This window comes from Caenorhabditis remanei, chromosome V, assembly GCF_010183535.1.
Source record: "Caenorhabditis remanei strain PX506 chromosome V, whole genome shotgun sequence".
Classification (NCBI taxonomy): domain Eukaryota; kingdom Metazoa; phylum Nematoda; class Chromadorea; order Rhabditida; family Rhabditidae; genus Caenorhabditis; species Caenorhabditis remanei.
Genome location: NC_071332.1, coordinates 92,426 through 112,140, shown reverse-complemented (window position 1 = coordinate 112,140; position 19,715 = coordinate 92,426). Strand labels below are relative to the sequence as shown.

Genomic DNA, 19,715 nt, shown 5'->3' with positions numbered 1-19,715 from the left:
TTAGAGTTTGTGGCGTTGCATCATTGTAGATAGTTTTTGAGTAAGATACTATAATTTACTGTTGTGTAGTTTGTAATAAGAATGAGGTTTGAGAAATTCAGACGTGCCTGCAACACTGTTTTTTTTTTCTACTTAAATAGTCCATTGACGAAACGTTTTGGAATTGCTATTAATAGGAGACATCGACATATTTTGATTGCTCATAACTATTAAAAGGCGTTAAATATATTGCATACTCGGTACGTTTTTCTCTTGTATACCGACCAGAAATGTTCTCAATATCTACTTATGAGTTTTTCACAACAAACGATGAAATAAAATTGGAAGGAAAACCATTCTGTCCCCTCTGTTCCCATCAATCTTTATTCCACTTTCGCTTTTCCCCATCTTTTTTGTCTTCATTTTTCTCTAATTACCATTGTCATCGATTCATATAAAAATCAAAGCAAGTGTTCTGAAAATATCAAAAACAATGAAGCACAGAAACATTCTTCTCTCCGCAATTGTGCTAATTTTTATCTTCATTCTAGCTATTCTCATCTCTGCCGTATTGCTATTTGATGAAATTTGTGATTTCGAGCATATCGCTTATAGAGATTTGCAAACGTTTCAGGTTTTAACTTGTCCTATTTATCTGAAACCTTATTCTTTTGTTTGTAGAAATACTCCGAAGACGCATGGAATCTGATTACCTCCCCGACAAGAGACAAACGCGCAGTGTATCGGATAAAGCTACCGTCTCGCAATAGTTACGGACAACCACGATATGTGACGATACCTCCGATGAATAGTTATGCTGTTCCAGAAGGTGGTGGGTCAAGTGAGTTATTGATTGAAAACATAAAATTCTGTTCAAAACTTTCAGTGCCAGTTACCTGTCCTTCAGGACCTCCAGGTCGTCCAGGACATTCAGGACACCCAGGTGAAGATGGATCATCTGGTCACCCTGGAAGCCCTGGAGGAGTTGGTATTTCTCTTTCCATGAAACTACCATATAATGGGTGTATTCAATGTCCAATGGGTGCGCAAGGAGAACCGGGGAGACCTGGGCCAATGGGACATCCTGGAGACATTGGAGGAACTGGGATAGATGGAATACCTGGTGGAAGAGGTCCTCCAGGATACCCAGGAATGCCGGGAGATAATGGATTGGATGGGGCGAGAGGTCATGATGGAGCTAGTGGTCAACCTGGAAGACCTGGAACAAGATCTTTTGGGTCACCTGGACCCGCAGGGTCGCCAGGAAAACCTGGAAAAGTTGGACCTCCTGGGCCAGATGGAGGATATCCAATATCTGGAGAGCCAGGATCTCCAGGACCTCAAGGAAGAGCAGGGCAACCAGGGGGCCCCGGAGTAGACGGACATCCTGGGAGAGTAAGTGGATATTGATTGATTGATACATTACTGAAAATAACTGTTTATAGCTTGGCGGTACTGGTGGTCCTGGACCGGATTCTGGATATTGTAAATGTCCGGGAAGAGGAAAAAATGACGAGTTCTCGAATTACAGTACGAAAACTACTGCGAAATCCCAGATTAAACCAGTAGAAAGTGGAACAACAACTGAGTGGAGGAGATCAAGAAAAATACGAGTGTCTGCTTGATTTTCTTGGGAATAAATTTGATTTTGGACATAATAATTTATTGAAGTATCAAAAAATTCAGTTTACAATCCAAGTTTTGGGCAATGAACTTGCAAGATGCAGGCCTTCTCGTGACGAACGAATCCCTTCTTGCACTGACATACATTTTCCTTACACATCATTATACATGCTGGGTTTGGTTCCTTGCAGGTTGGCTCACAGTGAGTTCCACACTCTTTGAATTCCTCGTTCTCCTCACATTTTGGTGTTGGTTCACTGCATTGACTATATTTAACACATGCTCCGGAGGAGTTTCTTACGAATCCAGGGGCACATTGGCATACATTTGAAATACAGACTTCTATGCATGGTCCAGAGGATGCATTAGGGTTTTCACAGGTTGATTCACAGGCGGTTCCACAAGTTTTGAAGACTTCGTTGGCCGGACACTCATGTTCTCCATCGGTGGCGATGCAGGTGGCAATGAGGCAGAAGGCAATGAATATTTTCTGAAAAACACAAGGAGTTTAATTAAAAGTTTGATTTTTTTAACTTACCATCATTAGAGATTGAGAAGAAAACTGATACAGAAAGGATTGGACAAGATCCTTTTATACTATCGGAACCACAAGACTTCTTGCTCGTTCCAATCCTAAAAACCTGTATTTTTGAAACATTACCTTTGAGACACGTGTTGATCATTTGATTCGTTAAGTTCTAAAGATCGAGAATCATTCGTGATTCATGTACTTCTTCTTGCTCATTCTTACATATATTCAGAGAAACTTACCGCCAAACCGAAGATATCTAATTTTGAGAAAATCAGTGCTAGAGAAAGAAACTGGTTTCTAAATAACGACTCATGTGACTTCTTACTGAGAACACAAAAATATTCTTGTAGATCAAATGATTATTTCTTGCGCCGGTGAAAATGTATCTTGAAATCAAAGAAAAATAGAGGAATGAATTCCAGTATAAAAATATAGGACTCATTCGTGTCATAGGCTTTTTTTGTTCTTAATTTTCCTTTTTTAAGGTTTCATTAGATTTTCTGATCTCTCCAAAACTTGTGGTCAATGAACGAGTAGGTATTTTTAATATTGCAATATTTGATTTCAGCAATATTGCTGAACTTCATTTCTTCTCAGGTGTCAAAAAAAATAAATATCCCCTAACGAACAGCAAAACCAAACTAAATATCCCTTAACGAACAGCTGTTCGCACCTCTATTGACTCGTGTTTTCTTGTTTCTTTTCATTTGACTCGTTAGGTCAGGTGTACGGTATTTTCTCATTATCTTTTATTGTCCACCAGCATGTCTGCCCTACTATGGACGGTTCTTCCGACTGATCTCTGAAAATGATTATTCGAAAGATTCACTCGATTTTCATTTCAAATTCAATCAATTTCATCCACCAGAACGGGAAAAAACCATTTTCCATAATGCAAAAAAAAAGAAAAACTTGCAAGGAATCGAAGCCACCCAAAACAGTTTTTTTGACGGGAGCTTACCCGACTGCGCCAATCACACACTTTTCGGCGCTGTTCTGAGGGCGGTAATGATTAAGGGGAACGCGTCCGCTTTTGAAACTTGCATCAAAATAATATTACCGCCAACATTGTTTTCACTTTCGAGAAGATAGATCAAAAATTTGAAGACTGTTATTTAGATTATTTTTGATCTGTTTTGAACCGAACATAATTTTCGCGGCAACATTATCGTGCTTTGAGAATTGCGAAACTTCTGAAGTGCGCCTTCGAAAGATCAAATTTCTAACTGATTTTTTTGTTGAAAATATCGATTTTTGGCGAATTTTGTTTTTCTTTTTGACCAGCCGCACTGGCGTGACTTCGGCACAATCTTCTTAGTTACAGAATAATACGTTTTATTGAGGAAATGTTCCTTTTTCAGGTGCAAAAGTCGAAACGAATTGGCGAACGTGGAAACAGAAAGGAGGTCGGAAATGTGATGGAAGTTGACAATCGAAGCGATGTGGATGGATGGCGAGGCGTGGAGTGGAGTGGAATAGATGCGAATCAATCATATTGAGAGGTAAGCCCCGAGACTTGTTTCTGGGTAGGATTCGGTCTTCGGCCCATACTCCAAGGGTACAACTAAATTGGGTACAACGAGGAAAAAGATACTCTTAGGGTACCATACCTCAAAGGTTACTATACTATACTTTTAGGGTACAACAAGTAATAGGGTATACAGATTGTTGACTCCAAGGGTACAACGAAATATCGACGTCCACCATTTGGTAAAAATGTGAAAATCTGGAATATAAGCGCTATATTTTAACCGTAAAGTCTATTGTTTTGCTACTGCTCACAGAAGAAAGCTAGAGCACTAGGATCACAAATGAGAAAGTTCCAAAAATTTATCGACTTCTGGAAGAAGGTGGATGGTAAGAGTCTTATTATGATCCCAATAAGTTTTTAAACATTTTCAAGCTTATTTCAAGTTTTTGTAACAAGATACACAAAAAACTTACTGCTATTTTTGAGAAATTAATTTTAAAGGGTACTAAAGTTTTTCAGCTTATTAGATAAACTACGTTCTTTTACAAAACGTTTGTAATGTTCCAAACATTATATTTCTTCTAAAATTTGAAACAGTCTATAGCTGAAAAAAATAGACAAATAATATGATTTTTGTTTAAAAAACCTATCTGAACCATAATAAGACCCATCTGCTTCCTGAAAAAAGTACTATGGGACGTCTCTTTCTTCATTCCACTTTTTTCTATTACTCGAGTTTACGTGGAAACTTTTTTCAATGAAATTTATATTTTGGAAATGAAAATAAAATGCCGACATCCAGACAGAGTAAAGACGTTGCCCATATGTTTTATAAATATAAGAATGATAGGATTTTAAGAAAAAATAAATAAATAAATAAATGTATTATAAATAAACGACATATTTAAGATTTGCAAACATTTTATTGAACAGTGTTTTATAAAAATATATAAAAAGAAAAAACACAAAAAAAAATTTTAACGCTGACCGGTTTCACATTAATAAATAAAAGCGATTATCTCTCTACTTTGGGTATTCGTTGTAGTTGTCATTCAATTGTCATCTCACTCATTCCTGCTCCTCACTGTTATCAGCCTCTTCATCTTTAGCTGGTCCCTTCATCTTTCCATCCAAATAGTCATTCAACTCTGCAATTTTCTGTTTTCTCCAGTAGATATCCGTAGTAGCTTCTTCGATCTTCTGGTCTAAACTCTCGATTCCATTCGTACTCTTATGGTGATGCTCCATGAACGTCTCCACCATGCTTTTCTCTCTTTCATTATCTAAAACAATTCCAGCATCTGCGATTTGGTTCAATGTTTCTGGGTCATTCTTGAACTTCTTTTTCAGTACTGTCGACCAATTATCGATAATCCAGTTTGTCGCAATTTCTCGTCCCACCGGACGGCTATTCATTTTTCTCAAAAGTTGAGTAACATCAGATGTACTATTCAAATTCTCCAGAATCAATCGACGAAGTGTGCGCGGATCTCTGAAGCATGCGAGAGAATTATGAAGAAGCTCTTTCTCGGCTCCATCGACTTCTTTCTCAGCCAACTCCTTCACTGTTTCGAATACAGTATCGTTTCCGAATTCCACCCCGTTACAGTAAACTTTCTCACGAAGTTCTCCGGGTACCCTGAAGAAGAAAAAATGAAATGAATTAATTTATAACAAAAAAAAACATACTCTGAACAATCACTGCTAAAGTTTCCAGAATCTTGGCAGGGAGCCAAAAATCCTTCGACAAACAACTCATTGAGTTTTTCATTCGATTTCTCTGGTTTCACAATAGCCATCAAGTCGATGAGGTTAGAATAAAGGAGACTCTTGAGGTAGTTTGAGTTCGATTCAGATGGGGATGAGCTGACTTCTTCGAACTTTTTGTGAATTTTTTGGTAGATGAAGTTCTGAAAATTCGGGAGTGAAAAATATTATTTTTTAAACTCCAACACCTGTAAATTATTAAAAGTTAGGACTGAGAGACGGAGAAAAGCTAGATCTAGGTTTGCTATTATTTCCAAAATTTGAAAAATCACAAATACTCGGAACACAATGATACCATTTCAAAGTTCCACTCTTCAAACTTACATTCAATTTATCCTGAATTGGCGCGCCCTCCAATCTATCAGTCAATTTCTTAAAAATCCTCGTTGCAATCAACCATGGAACAGTTCCAGTCTCCATTGGAAGATATGAAGTGACATTGAGAGCCGTCTCGAATGGAAGTGCTCCACTATTGGCCAATGCAAATACATCAGAAATTAGACGAGCTCTCGTTCTCTCTGACAATTTTCCATGGGATTTCTCCAAATGTTTGGCAATATCATTCCACCGGTTTTCTTCATAATTCACGCGATACACTCCATTAGAGTCAGTGTTTAAGTAGATTGAATTGGAAGTGTTCAGTGGAATTCTGAATGCTTCATGAAGCCACGACACGTTTCCAACTGCTCCAGACCCCTTGAGGAATAGTGGGACTTCCCAGTTGAACCAATACTTTGCGTTGCGGAATTTGAATTGTTCCTTTGTCTTGTGATCGTTTTTGAATCTCTCTTGAGACAACTCTACATTTTCATCGTCCAATTTATCGACAGAAACCAGTGGAAAACCGATCTGATCTACCCACGTATTCACGAACTTCGCAACATCCAATGACTCGTTATTCCATCCTTTCAATTTTCCTCCCAATGCTTTTTGGAATGATTTCCAGAGCCCATCGTCATATGGGTAGGCGGAACGGTATGAGGAAACAAAGCTCTGAAAATCGAACTTCGGTTAAAGAGAGTGTTATGTTAAAAAGACAAAAATGCATATCTCTTTAAGTCTGTAAGCAAAACACTCATAACACGCCAACAACATGGTCAACACATAAGCGGGCGGCGCTGACGCGAAAAACCGGAACTGCGTTTTGTCATCTGGTGGAGCAAAGAATATTGAGTTTCTGGCCCTGGCAACTATGTAGAAGGCGTTGATACTCTTTTTTGTCGTTTATTGACTTTTTCTTGTATTATTTTGCACAGTTGTGCACTTTTTGTCTTGATACGTGTCTTGCTTTGATTGTGTATTTGTTGTTATTTTAGCTAATACTGTTTGCAAATTCACTCTGAACCTGTAGAACTTGCTACTAGAGGTCCTGGAATGGGCGGAGCTTACTCTGATAGCTTTGTTGAAAACACTTTCTCCAACAGCTTTCTGAATCATTCGGAGCACTGCAGCTCCCTTCTTCCCAATGAATTCATGATCGATTGCAGCAATGTCAGCAGCAGAGAACACGTTCTTCACCCTCAATGGTTGAGATGTGGCAGTTGCATCGCGTTCGAGAATCTTCTCAAGCTCATATGTCCACAAGTCATCCTAGAATATAATTTTGATGCGGCAAGTCATAACAAACTTTAAGCCAACTTACAGATTTCACATTTAGAATCCTCTCCAACGCTTCCACTTCCAAAAACTTTGGCAGCGCATCATTTAACCAGAATGTTCCGAATTCCTCTGGATTCGTTATCCCTCCGAACCACTGTGCTGCGACTCGATTGGAAATTGTTCTAGCTAGACGAGTCTTCTGGTTGATGTCGTTGGAGTTCTCATTATAAAGTACATCTTTTTCAGGGAGCACAATGAATGATGGTGACACTCGGTTGCCGTGCTGGAATCCAGGAACGGCGACGATATCTGGAATACGAGAATTAGGTAGGTAAGCAGCATCAGCTCCTAACCTAAACTTTTAGATTCCAATCTTGACTGAAGAATATGTTCCATCGCATCAATAGCCTGATTGGTATAGTCCAATGACAGCTCTGTGGAATGTTGAACTTCAGGCCTTGTCCAAATTCTCACAGTTATGCCGCTAGTTGTGTTAACCTCGCTTGGTACGAGGTCTCCAATAACAAAGTCAGGATCCAGCACTTTTTTGAGAGTGGAGGTTTGGGCATCTCTGAAAAAAGAGGACGATGATTCAGGCTGGCTTCGAGAATCAGTTAAATTTACTTACCCATCATCTTGTGTCTTGACTTCTGTATTAGCCACCACCACGGATCCCTTTGAATGCATCAAAGTCAATGCAGCTGGAGCTTTGAATGCTTCTTGATCGAAACTTGGGAAGATATGACGCATATAAGCATAACTTGGTTGAGTGGTGAACATACTCTTCTCCTTTCCATCTGCTGTCTTGTACTTGTATTCTTTCAGTCCATTATCATTTGTCACTTTCGAGGTGAACGGGATTTTCAGCACCACGTCACTTCCTTTTTTGAGCTCTTGGTCTAGCGTCAAAGTGACTTTTTCCAAGTCTTCATCGAATTCAATATTGGTGATTTTGATTCCGGTGTCAACTAGATTTGAGAGGGGGGTAACTTCGGTGGTAGTGGTGGTCAGAACAACATTTTGTCCAGACCCCTCCTCAGCACTCATACCAGATCCTTCTGCCATTTCGACGGTAGCGTTCAAAGCGTTGGCGGATACAACGGCGGGAGTAGTCGCTTCAACATCATCAGCCGCTGACTTTTTAGCTCTCTTCGGAGCTTCTCTAGACAGCTGGATCTTCTCCAGGTTTTTGGTAAATTCTATTCCTTTCGCGTTGAGCACAATCTTGTTAGTAGGCTCCGAAATGTTGAGTTTAACTACGGCGAGACCCATAGTTCCGTTGCCGCCAACTTTTGGAGATAGACTTACGTCGTACCTGGAAATTAAAGAAATGGAAGATTCAAAAAATTCTTGATTTTCTTTTTTAGAGAAAACGTGGAGTCAGCTTTCACAGCCCTCTTTTTGTCTCTTACTTTTGGTACCTTAGTTTAGAATTCTCGTATCTCAAAATCTAGAAAAGCTATCAAAAAGTTATCAACTGCAAATATTACTTACTAAATTCTTTCTATATTTTTCTGCCAAACACATATTCAAAAAACTCTCCTTTTATTTAAGATAATCGTCTTTAAAATGAACCAGCTGGAAATGAGATCCTCCGCGGTCTTCTGTCATCCAATGCTTTTATATCAAGAAATAGAAATGTTATCAAAAAGTGTTCAAAAATTTTTTTAATTTGAACCAAAATACTGTCATTTGTAGTTTTACTGTATCTTACCAAATCGGTTGAACATGTTTTGGTAGAGCCAACTCTTCTTTCGTTGGCTGTTTGATGGCGTCATTCTCATCCAAATCTTCTTCATTTACAATTGGTCGATGCTTATTCTTGTGTGGTCTTGTACTGAAACAAATTCTATCATTTCCAAGACCCCATTTACTTTGAAACTCACTAGTTCTTGCAGACGACTTGTGACTCGTTGGAACTCTTAAACTGCATCATTTCATATTTTTGTTTTGTGAGATAATGACCGAGGAAAGCTGCAAAAATGATGGCAGCAACTGCAAGTAAGAAAAGACAAATTGCTGATCCTGGAGCACATGCAATCTTCTTTTTTGGTTTTGGAGCTGGTTTTTGCTTCTGTGGCTTTGGTGGAGGAGTTGATTGATTTTGAGTTTGGAGGGGTTGTTTGACTGCTTTCTCGGAAAGTGAAATGTTTGATTCATTTTTGTGATTCAAGTTCGATGCAGACCCATTTCCATTCTGAAAGTTACCACGTCATGGATTGAATGTGTGACGATGAAAGTTTGGAGATTAGATGCCGTCACTCATCCTTGAACCTTAGTTCCTAGTCTGTGACGGTGTGGGACGACGACCTCCATTTCAATAAAGTGATAGAAACGATACATCAAGAGAAAAATAGTGATATCAACACCTATTATTAAAAAAAAACACACTTTTTGGGTGCAAGTATAGTGTAGTTTTGGTTTCGAAACACAAATAAAAAATGGTCAGAAATCTAATTTTGTGTTATCCAAAAATGATATATAAAATATAAACTTTTTTTGTAATGTACATGCCAAGTTCTTCATTTGTCCTGTGATGATGGCTTTTATAGGTTCGAGACATAAACTTCTGCAGCTCATAACTCCAAAGCTAGCAGAACTATCAAAAAGGTTGTCAACAAAAAAAATTAACTATGTCATCTATAACATTTGAACTGGAAAATTTATCAAATACTGAGCGCCACTGCACCGCTTTCAATTTGAAAATATAATATTTTGAAAATTGAAGTAATCCAAAACTCACTGCATACACGAAGTCGATGAGCTGCGTTCGGTCCTTGCCCAAGTCGACGTCCTCCATAATTGACGTCTTCTGGAAGAACAAAACAGAAATTCAGAAAACTCTCCTCAAAATAGGTAAGAAAAGAAATGGAAACGAAATCTATGTTTTCTTCTTCTTTCCTAGTCGAAAGAACCAACGGTCAATCGACGGCCTCTGTTCGGTTTTTGATAAAAACCGCCTTCAGCATCAGCAGTAGAGCGCGAAAATAAACCCCTTGGTATCCCCCTTACACGTCTTCATCTTTCTTCTTTTTTTCCGATTTCTGCCTGTGGGTGGGCGCGAAAAATTTGGAATAGAGTAAAGCAGAAAAGTGAGAGAAACAGAGATATGTATCCTTCATCAAATCACTTAAAAATCAACAAATCAGATATCAAACCTATGTGTTTTACTCATGTTCAACAACTTATTGTGATGAATTGATATAGGTCATAGAATTGATTGATATTGAAGCGAAGAAAAAAGTTTCTAATGGATTGAGAAATGTGTTCAATTTTATTTGAAAATTGAATATGTTCGGCAACCGAAAATTGCTGAAGTAATAAACACGACAAGTGATTGATCGCTCCACAAATAGGAACTGATTCTTTTAAGAAGTAATAGTTCCAACTGTAGGATTCCAACATGTCTAATTGGATAAACATGTACTTTTTTAATTACAAAAATTATGCTGAAATAATAGCGAAATTTCCAAAAGTACGTATTTATTTAGAAAAAATCTAGGGCTATATTTTTATAGTTGACCAGCTTAGTCTGGCGCGCCTTCGGACGTGAAAGCTTTTTTGATGATAATTTGTATTTTCGGAAATGAAAATAAAATGTCTACATTGTGACAGAGATTCGGACCAACCCCATATATACGAATGGTATGATAACTTCTTAATAGTTCTTCCAGTTTTGTGATAGCGTTGTCCAAAATGACAAATTACTGAGAAAGTTTGTTGGAGAGTTTTCAAAATTAATATATTTATATTAAAAGTTATTTTATAGAACTTTCCAAATCTTTGAATTTCCATTTTCCCTTATAATTAATGTGATTAAAACTCGATCATCATCAACTTCTAAAACACCATAATCCAATCAACTGATCAACTGGACTTCCAAGTAAGTCATTTTTGTTTTTGTTTTCTACTATTGCAGATACTCAGGTACATGTGACTTTCAAGACTGATTATTTGTGATTGACCTTCTAAAAAATATTGCTTTTAGACCACACAAGGAGGTTTTTTTTCAGGTGAAAATGAATCCCAAAATATGTCTGATAACTGACCTACACATGAAAACCACATTCACTTCCTCTCTCTTCTTTTTTATCTCGTCTCTCTTATGAATCACCACCGATCAATCAGTATCAGTGACCTTACCGGACAGGTTTCGATTCAATTCTCACAAAAGAAAAAAGTAGAAAAAAAAATAAAGTTGGGAGATCAGAAACTAGTGGAAGGTGAGGTCAATCCCCTTATGAAAACCAACAAAACCAAAGAAGTCAATTTTTTAGATCTGACTAGAGTTCAGTTTCAGAAACCGACTTTTATAACTAAAAAGCAGGAATACAGGTATTCTGAATATGTATTCACAGTTTGTCTATTGTCAGAGAATAATGAAATGGGCGTCTTGTATTTGAGCGGTGTATTTTTAGAAACTGCGCTCACAAATAATAGAGCAAATAAAATGAGTTTCGGTAAATCTCAATTAAACAAGAAGTACTGCTATGTTAGGTTCCTTTTTTGCTTGAGCACATCAAGACGTCTAGACAAAAAAAACGTTGTATCTGGCTTTTCTTTGAGAATAGATGAGTTCTAAAAACAGATTCAAAGTACTCAGATTTCTGAGCATATAATTTGTTATCAAGATTTTTTTAATCCGCTTATAAAATTTTGAAGTGAAAAAATTCAAAGTGACTCGGTTGAATCAAATTACATAAGGCACTATTGAAATTCTCACCCCATCGCTCCATTTTGAATGTGTTTTTTTTGTCTAACATTGAGAAATAATTGAAAAAAAAAGAATTGTAAACGAGTGATAAAATGACAAGAATCCACCTTCCACAACTGGTAAAATCTCTCTTCTATGTGGGTGTGGTCTGTTATTTTGGAGAGGAAAAAGAAAAACGAATTTTCAGGTTTTTGGACAGTTCGCGAAACGAAATTGCCAAGAATGTTTATGTTTCTGTTTTTGGGAATTTTGAATTAGAGGTTTTGGAGGACACTTGGTATAAATGTGACGTGGCAATTGGAAAAGAGAATCAAACAGTGAAAAAAGGATAGTGTTTTGTTTAGTTTTGTGTCCTTTGCTTCAGAGATTCACTTCCTCGATAAATTTTGATTCAAATTATTCTAGGGGTAATCAAGCGTAATTGTGAGACAAAAAACACAAATCATTGAAAAAAAAAGTTTATATCGGAAAAGTGAAATGAGATCAGCTAATAGAAGATTCACAACTCGGTGCTGTACTCGATTGTTCCTCCTCCACTCGTACAAATCTATTCCGTTGTTGAGTATTGACATATCTGGAAATCTTTTGATCTACACGTATCAGAGTTGAAACTGATCAACGGTATTATGGTAAAGATTGTTCCACAGCGTCCACTTATGTAGGGTATGAAAATCAAAATTAGCATGTCATGTTTGTAGTGTACAACTTTTTTGTACAAGCTCTCGCTAGAAAGTTACAAAAATATTATCGCACTTTTCCCGGCCGTTCCCCCATAACGCTCACCTTATATCAAAATGTAAACCATCTTGCTCATTAGATTCGATTGGCCACATCCATAATCCCCATCCAAAAACTGAGCGAAAGTTATTCCATTTTCCCATATTATAATCCGCAGCATTATCGAATCTCAGTACCGCTGGCTTCGTCTGCTCGACAGTAGTCTCATTCAATGCAATCAATTGATAATGAAATATCAGCAACTCTCCGAGTGGATAATATCCGAAAACTCCGCCAGCAACAAAACTGAATAAATAATACAATATTTTCCACAAGTCTTCCTTCCATTTTTGAATAATGAAGTATCGAACAGCGCCTTCGAGTGAAGTGAGCAAATACCAATAAACGAGGAGACTTGTGTAGATCACATAGAGCAAGAAGTACTTGTAATTGGCATGTGTAACACACATGTTGATCCACGGACAGTGATGATCATACTTAATGCTACACTTGCCACATGAGCTGCAGTGACGAGTACGATCCGGTTTGAGGTGGCCACACTCGTAACAATACTTGAGACGTCCCACTTGATCACACTCGGCGACGACTACTTTACAGAACGTGCACATCTCCTCCAGTATTATGTTTTGTTGTTTTAGCTGAAAATTCAGATGGTCATATTCATTTTTTTGAGAAAGTTGGGAAAAGTGTAACTATGCAATGAGTAGCTCAATTTTGACAATTTTTTTCTTTGTCAAATTTTACAAGTCTAGTTTTACATTTTTTTTAGTTGACAACTTTTTGACAGCTTTTCTAGTTTTTGAGATACGCGCTTTTAAAGTCAATCTTTTCAAAAACCAACCTGCTCGGCAGTCGACTTCTCCACAACATATCGGTTATTTTCGAATGGAGTGACTGCTTTCAGACGATCTTCCAATTCTTTACTAGGCCTATACCTCTCTGGAACTCTTCCAACTCTTGTGAATAATGTCTTTGCAAGGCTCCACATTGACATAACGAAAAGGAACGAGCATATGATTAGATAGATTGTGGCCTGGACGGGGGATTGCACATAATACCCAACGGTTACTTTTATGTAGAAATAAAGTCTGAAAATAGAGATTTTAGAGGTAAAAGGCAATTGCACTCTACTGCTAATGCGTAGAGAGCCCTTCACTTACGTCATCCATAAAAAGAATAGTTGTGTTAAGAGAAGAATATTCAGGCATCTTGTCAAAATCCATCCACCATTTCGATTTTTTGCTCGATACTCCCTCACTGCTACGTAGATCTTCGAATACCATGACATTTGGTTTACACTATTGAAGTTTTTCTTGTCTGAAACGGGTTCTGTGAGGATGTGGAAAAAATTGAAGACTTACCAAACCCTAATGAAATTCAGAAATGGCGAGATGAGTCTTGTTGGCATTTTTGAATGGAAAAACGTAGAAAAATGGCGTGACCTTTGTTTTAACTAATCGATTTCAGAGAGTTCAGAAGAAAGTCTAGAAATCACACGTGAAATTTCCGAATTTTTTTTAAAGCAATGGCGAAAATGGTGTCTGCACCACATTCAAATTAAACTGAAGCCTCCCGCTCCAGCTCACATTTTTAGCGCAGTCGGGTAAGGCCCAGAGTCTTAAGATGATCATCGGGTGATCGATTCCCGGCCCGACTAAATTTTTTTTGTTTGATGAATGCACTCGCTTTTTAAAATTATTATTTATTGAGAAGTAAAAAAAATAACTAATTACATTAGAGCACAATTAAGAAATCATAGCTAGTGTCATATATACAGAAAGTTGGTTCAAATTTTTAGAGTATTCACTTTCTCTTGCAGCACTGTCCGTTTCCGCATGGAGAGTAGTTTTGCTGGCAACTGCAGGAGTTGACGGTTTGAGTCTGGCATGGCATTTGAGCTGGTTGAGCAGCTGCGCAGGATTGGGAGCAGGATTGAGTGCAGGCTGGAGCACATTGTTGAACTGGTTGTTGTTGCTGAACGCATTGTTGTTGGCAGGATTGCTGACATTGTGGTTCACATTGAGCTGATTGGGAGACTGATGCCTCGAGGATGATGGTGACAACTTGTGGAGCAGAGGTGGTGGTCATCACTGGAGCCTGGCAGGCGGATTGACATTGCTGGCATTGAGGAGCTGCTGGCTGTTGGCATTGTGGTTGGCACTGTTGCTGACATTGCTGGGTCTGTTGGCAAGAGGATTGACATTGCTGGCAGACTGGAGCTGCTGGTTGTTGGCATTGTGGTTGGCACTGTTGCTGACATTGTTGCTGGACAACTGGAGCGGATTGTTGGCAAGTGGACTGGCACTGCTGGCACTGTGGAGCTGCTGGTTGCTGACATTGTGGAGCACATTGTTGTTGGCATTGTGGAACGGCTTGTTGGCAGGTGGTTTGACACTGTTGAGTACATTGTTGGTTGCATTGCTGAGCTGGGACCTGTTGCTGAACACATTGTTGTTGGCAGGATTGCTGGCATTGTGGTACGCATTGAGCGCTGATTTCCAAGTTGATCTTGATGATTTGTGGAGCGACAGTTGTGGTTGGCATATCACATTGTTGAACACATTGTTGTTGACATTGTGGCTGGCATTGTTGGATTGGTTGGGTCTGGACACATTGTTGTTGGCACTGTTGTTGGCATTGTGGCATGCATTGGACTGGAGCTGAGGTCTGAGCAACGCATTGTGGCTCACAAGCTGGCATGCATGATGGTTGGCAGTATGCTTGAGTGGTGGTGATCACTGGAGCAGAGCAGGAAGATGTCTGGCAGGAGGATTGGCATGAGGATTGGCACTGGCTAACAGCTGGAGCGGCTTGACATTGCTGTTGGCAAGACTGTTGACAAGCTGGAGCGCATTGAGAAGTTTGCACTTGGTAGGTTTGTTGTTTGACCGGCTGAGCGCATGAGCACGACTTTTGAATTGGAGCACTGTTCTGACAGGAGCAGCTGAACTGTTGGGGTTGGGTGTAGGTTGTGCGTTGGCAGGAGCAAGATGGTTGTACTCGTGGAGCACACCCGCAGGATTGACGCTTGTCGCGGATTGCGGTTCCCTAAAAAGGTATGATATCAAACTGTATACATTTGTATTGTTACCTCTACAAGAAGAAGGCTGGATGCAAGAAGAGCGGCAATAGCGATGAAGCGCATGTTGTATGAAGAGCTGCTTGATGGCAACTGATGCCCTTTCCAACATCTTTTCAATCTTATATACTACTCCCTCCATCCTCCCACCTCACTAACCATCGAACACATACCGGATAGTTGCTTCCCACTTATCAGAACCTCAATCCATCTCCCCCCAACCGGCTCCATGACGAGTGCAAACATAGCACAGGTGGCATTTGCCAATGGGCAAATGATCCCGAAGAACACGTGTGTCGTCTCCCAGTATAATATGTTATTTCTTCGTTGCAAAAAAGGTTGCGCTCTCTCTTTCCCTTTTTTCCTTTCGGAATGTGCTGATACGGTGTTTGTATGTTCGAAACGAGTTCCCCCTATTCCCCTCTAACTATACGTACAGAATGTTGCCGTTCGCGCGTTTCGGAGTATTTGCACAGGCTATCATATCGATAGAGTCTAGGTGAAGGCGAAAAAAGTTCAATAGTTCAGCGAGAGATCAAAATGTTCCGCATTCTCTCTCCGTAACGGAACTGACTCATTGTGGATTTTTGATAAGTCTCTAGTATATTTTCCTGATAGAATCTAGTCAACGTTGAGGTGTGTCACAGAGTTAAGTCTAGTTGAATTGTTAGGAACTTCTAGTCATGCATTACGATTATTGCACCTTTCCTAAAATTCAACTAAGTCGTCAATTTTTAAGAGTCTGTCCCCTGAAAAGGACTCACGGCTTCAAAATTTTTGGGATACGCTCTTTCAATTTTGAATTTGTAAAGAAATGGTTTAATAAATTATTGTCTTCAATCTGCAATCAATAACTTTTCGAAAGAGTGCTAGAGTGGCTGACTTACCTGCTCCCTATCTCTGTCATCTTTCTAATATCCGTTCAATCATATACCTTTATTATCATTATTAAATCCATTACATGCAAAACATTGTTTTAATTATTCTTCTTGGAAGTTTTCACGCTCTTCCTTTGAGATCTATTCCGACAACACAAAAACTTGAAGGTATAAATAAAAACGTGAAGGATAGCAACAAAAACGAAAATCAAGAAAGCAAACACATCTAAATTATAATAAACCAATGTATTAAGTCTAGATCCCTCAACATGAAGCTCTTCCAAAACTCCATGATCAATTGCAAATGAAGTCCATTTGGTGAGTCTTTCCTCTGGACTGAACGGCTTGTCTCTCATCATTTTCGCAATTCGAATCGCATTTTGTTTGTAACTCGGAGTATTCAAAACAGTTGAAACTGCCTCTTTGAAGCTGTCATATCCAATTTCCAGTTTCAGAAGAACCTTTCCAATTCCTCTCTTTTCAACCATTCGTCCGTTTCTAAACTGATCAGCAAAGATTGGAACAATGACTGTTGGAACTGCTCGGAGTGCGGTTTCAACCAATCCATTAATTCCTCCATGCATAACAAATAGTTTGAGACGTGGATGAGCAAGAAGGTCAACTTGAGGGAGCCACTCAACCAAGTCAACATTCTTCATTCCCTTTACAAGAGTTTGCGTGTTTTCATCATCTGAAAATCGCAGATTAGAGGAGATCAAAGCTTGAAGAAAATTTACTCTTGGCAATCTTGATCAAAAAATGATAGTTGCTCATCTCACTCATTGCTTTCAGTGCTCCTTGTTTCGAGGCGAGTGGTAGATCGCCAAATGGAACAATAGATCCCAACGAGACGACTACAACACCATCTTTTCCCTTCGACATTATTTTGGAGAATTTCTGGAATGATTGGGTTATGAAAAATTAGTGTGGTTAATATTGCTGGAGTCATGAGGATTCAAAATCTGTTTTCTTTTGAAGCCACCTAACTTTGTTCACAGAATTTCAGCTTATAGTTTATATAAGTTTTTTTTCCAAGCTTTCAGAATACTCACCTCATCCAACGGTTTGCTTTCTTTTGGCACTCCCAATCCTCCAATATAAATTGTCTTCGTAATTGTTGGTCTTGGTAGATCAAGAACTTCATCTGAATTCACAAAGCACAAGGAGGAATTTGCAGCAATGTCACGAACATTTGGAAAGTCTGGATCATACTTTCGGAAGACCTGAAACAACGAAATAATTATGAAAGTCAATCCTATTAAAATACCTCTGTGGTCCCATCAGTACCATATCGATGAACTGCGATTGACCCGATTTTCATGTAAAGATTGAAAGTTCTCTGCCAGAAGTCCATCTTGTCCCCATTGTCATTTTCCTCAATCGTTGGAACATACGAAGCAGGTGCCGGGACTCCCAAGTTATAGCTAATGGCATCCATGATTGGAGTCGTAGAAATCCAGAGATGGTTCTGAATCCCAAGATATCTGATGACTCCAACACCACATAAATCAATTTGTTCACTGAATGCCACGTCGAATTTGTAGTCTCGGAGGGGTTCGAGTTCCTTTCGGTTCAGCATGAGATCTGAAACAAATATTTGAATAATTAATTGATTAAATAATTAATGCTAATTACCATCACACATGGCAGTGATTGATTTTTCGAACATGGCTCTCTCCCAGAATCCCAATCTATTAGTCTCAAACATAGTGACTCCTAACCCTTCCATTTCATCCGCATATTTTGTACCTGCAAAATATAATAATTACTATACTAATTACCCAGTTATTATTAAGACTCACTAAATCCCTTCATAGTCATGACTTTTGCCTTTTTGGTTCCCGTGAACTCTGTCAATAGTTCATATTCTGGTATAAACATGACCACATCATGTCCTGCGTCTACGAGTGCATCAGCGATCCGCCCATTTGATATCAAATGACTCCGACTTATAGACGGACTGTACACAAGAACTTTCCCAGCATCTACTGCTAGGAGAGGGAGTAAGAGAAACCAGAGCGAGGTCATTACCAAGAAGTTGGCTGGAATATAAGATTTATGAATGTTTAGAGATGTCATAATGAAAGTGAAAGAAAGAAAGAGATGCAGAGAAGTGAGATTGTATAGCTTCTTTGCGCGCTCTCACTTTTCAAGCCTTAAAAAAGTTCATCGAACAAAATAGTGGAGCTTTGAAAAAGTTATCAACTACAAAAATAATGATGTAGACTTCATGAATAAGAGCCCCTAGTGAGTGAACGTGCAGAGAAGTCAGGCACTCTACCTTCTCTGGGCCCTCTCCACTATCGTATCTTATCTCAAATACACAAGGGCTTTTTCAAACAGTTGTCAACTACAAAATTAAGCTTTAGACTTGGGCTTTACTCGTACAAAATTAAAAGACATTGAAAAAGTTTAAACACCATGGCGAGTTCTCAAGTTGACCACAACTCGAGATCAATAAAACATTTTTCGTTAATAGTAAGTAAAACCGGCGGAAACTGAACTAAACAAGGTGTATTCCTCTCCTTCTCTACCCATCCACTCGAATTCTTATCGAAACCCTTATCAATTAATGGAAATTGAAATTGGTTAGAAGGTCAGTCAAGATCAAAGTGCTACGAAAAGAGACATGACTTTCCCCAAAAACTGAATTGGTCAATAAAGAAAAGCGGGGTAAAAAAGTTATAATGGAACGAGATGAAAAGGAAAAATGAATGAAAAGTGTGGGGGAGAGAGAACCGGTCGACAGTAGCCAGGTAGCCATGATTTTTTTCCCTATGAATCAGAATTTAATTTGTCGGGACGGAAAGGGGGAACTGAAAATTAAAAGAGGAAACATAACGGAACGTTGTAAAAAGAGAAAATTGTAGACAGTGTCCTGTTCTTATGTTTTCAGAATAAGGTACATCTCGGAACTGTAACCTTTTAAAACAGAATAGGTAGTAACCTTTTAAAAGTTTCTCTAATCAATATCACGACTAATTGCGTAAAGAACGAAAAGTGTTTCGGTTTTTTCTATTTACCCTCGCGTTCCCGTGTTTTGTACATAGATCTCTATATTTTGTAGTATAGAAAAAAGAGAATTAGATAGTGATACAGAGAGAGAGAAAACATTGAGTGATTCAATTTTTTTGGGCAAACAGAGAGTGGTGACAAGAATGGGAAATGACACGGGAACATGATTGTTTGATAGGGTAACAGTAGAAATAGTGAGCGGAGAAGTGGAGACGCAGACAGGGAAACTGTTGGGATGATACATGTGACATGAAGAAAATTGGAAAGTTTTGGGAATGGTTTTCGATGGGAATGGGAGATTGAAATAAGGAGACCAGGCT

At 38.7% G+C, this 19,715-nt stretch overlaps 7 protein-coding genes across 7 annotated transcripts; 2 read left to right on the top strand and 5 right to left on the bottom strand.

The window, feature by feature from the left end:
• Positions 1-472: 472 nt before the first annotated feature.
• Positions 473-1,604, top strand: GCK72_016385 (uncharacterized protein; the record flags this gene model as incomplete). Its single annotated transcript, XM_053731475.1, has 4 exons — positions 473-613; positions 661-820; positions 866-1,374; positions 1,425-1,604. 4 exons carry the CDS (start codon positions 473-475, stop codon positions 1,602-1,604), a joined length of 990 nt encoding a protein of 329 aa, XP_053580388.1.
• Positions 1,605-1,666: 62 nt separating this feature from the next.
• Positions 1,667-2,146, bottom strand: GCK72_016384 (uncharacterized protein; the record flags this gene model as incomplete). Its single annotated transcript, XM_003101438.2, has 2 exons — positions 1,667-2,092; positions 2,141-2,146. 2 exons carry the CDS (start codon positions 2,144-2,146, stop codon positions 1,667-1,669), a joined length of 432 nt encoding a protein of 143 aa, XP_003101486.2.
• On the top strand, positions 1,947-3,633 carry GCK72_016383 (uncharacterized protein; the record flags this gene model as incomplete). The annotated part of the gene is made up of 2 exons (XM_053731474.1): positions 1,947-2,060; positions 3,496-3,633. The coding sequence occupies 2 exons, from the start codon at positions 1,947-1,949 to the stop codon at positions 3,631-3,633; spliced, it is 252 nt and encodes an 83-aa protein (XP_053580387.1).
• A 1,040-nt stretch (positions 3,634-4,673) lies between these two features.
• On the bottom strand, positions 4,674-9,771 carry GCK72_016382 (uncharacterized protein; the record flags this gene model as incomplete). The annotated part of the gene is made up of 10 exons (XM_053731473.1): positions 4,674-5,244; positions 5,295-5,515; positions 5,697-6,365; positions 6,762-6,962; positions 7,015-7,280; positions 7,325-7,542; positions 7,600-8,286; positions 8,686-8,808; positions 8,858-9,168; positions 9,715-9,771. 10 exons carry the CDS (start codon positions 9,769-9,771, stop codon positions 4,674-4,676), a joined length of 3,324 nt encoding a protein of 1,107 aa, XP_053580386.1.
• Positions 9,772-12,168: 2,397 nt separating this feature from the next.
• Positions 12,169-13,711, bottom strand: GCK72_016381 (uncharacterized protein; the record flags this gene model as incomplete). The annotated part of the gene is made up of 4 exons (XM_003101429.2): positions 12,169-12,259; positions 12,469-13,061; positions 13,265-13,511; positions 13,584-13,711. 4 exons carry the CDS (start codon positions 13,709-13,711, stop codon positions 12,169-12,171), a joined length of 1,059 nt encoding a protein of 352 aa, XP_003101477.2.
• A 515-nt stretch (positions 13,712-14,226) lies between these two features.
• On the bottom strand, positions 14,227-15,568 carry GCK72_016380 (uncharacterized protein; the record flags this gene model as incomplete). The annotated part of the gene is made up of 2 exons (XM_053731472.1): positions 14,227-15,471; positions 15,515-15,568. 2 exons carry the CDS (start codon positions 15,566-15,568, stop codon positions 14,227-14,229), a joined length of 1,299 nt encoding a protein of 432 aa, XP_053580385.1.
• A 910-nt stretch (positions 15,569-16,478) lies between these two features.
• Positions 16,479-18,408, bottom strand: GCK72_016379 (uncharacterized protein; the record flags this gene model as incomplete). Its single annotated transcript, XM_003101420.2, has 6 exons — positions 16,479-17,071; positions 17,118-17,277; positions 17,433-17,603; positions 17,648-17,964; positions 18,016-18,129; positions 18,183-18,408. The coding sequence occupies 6 exons, from the start codon at positions 18,406-18,408 to the stop codon at positions 16,479-16,481; spliced, it is 1,581 nt and encodes a 526-aa protein (XP_003101468.2).
• Positions 18,409-19,715: the final 1,307 nt, after the last annotated feature.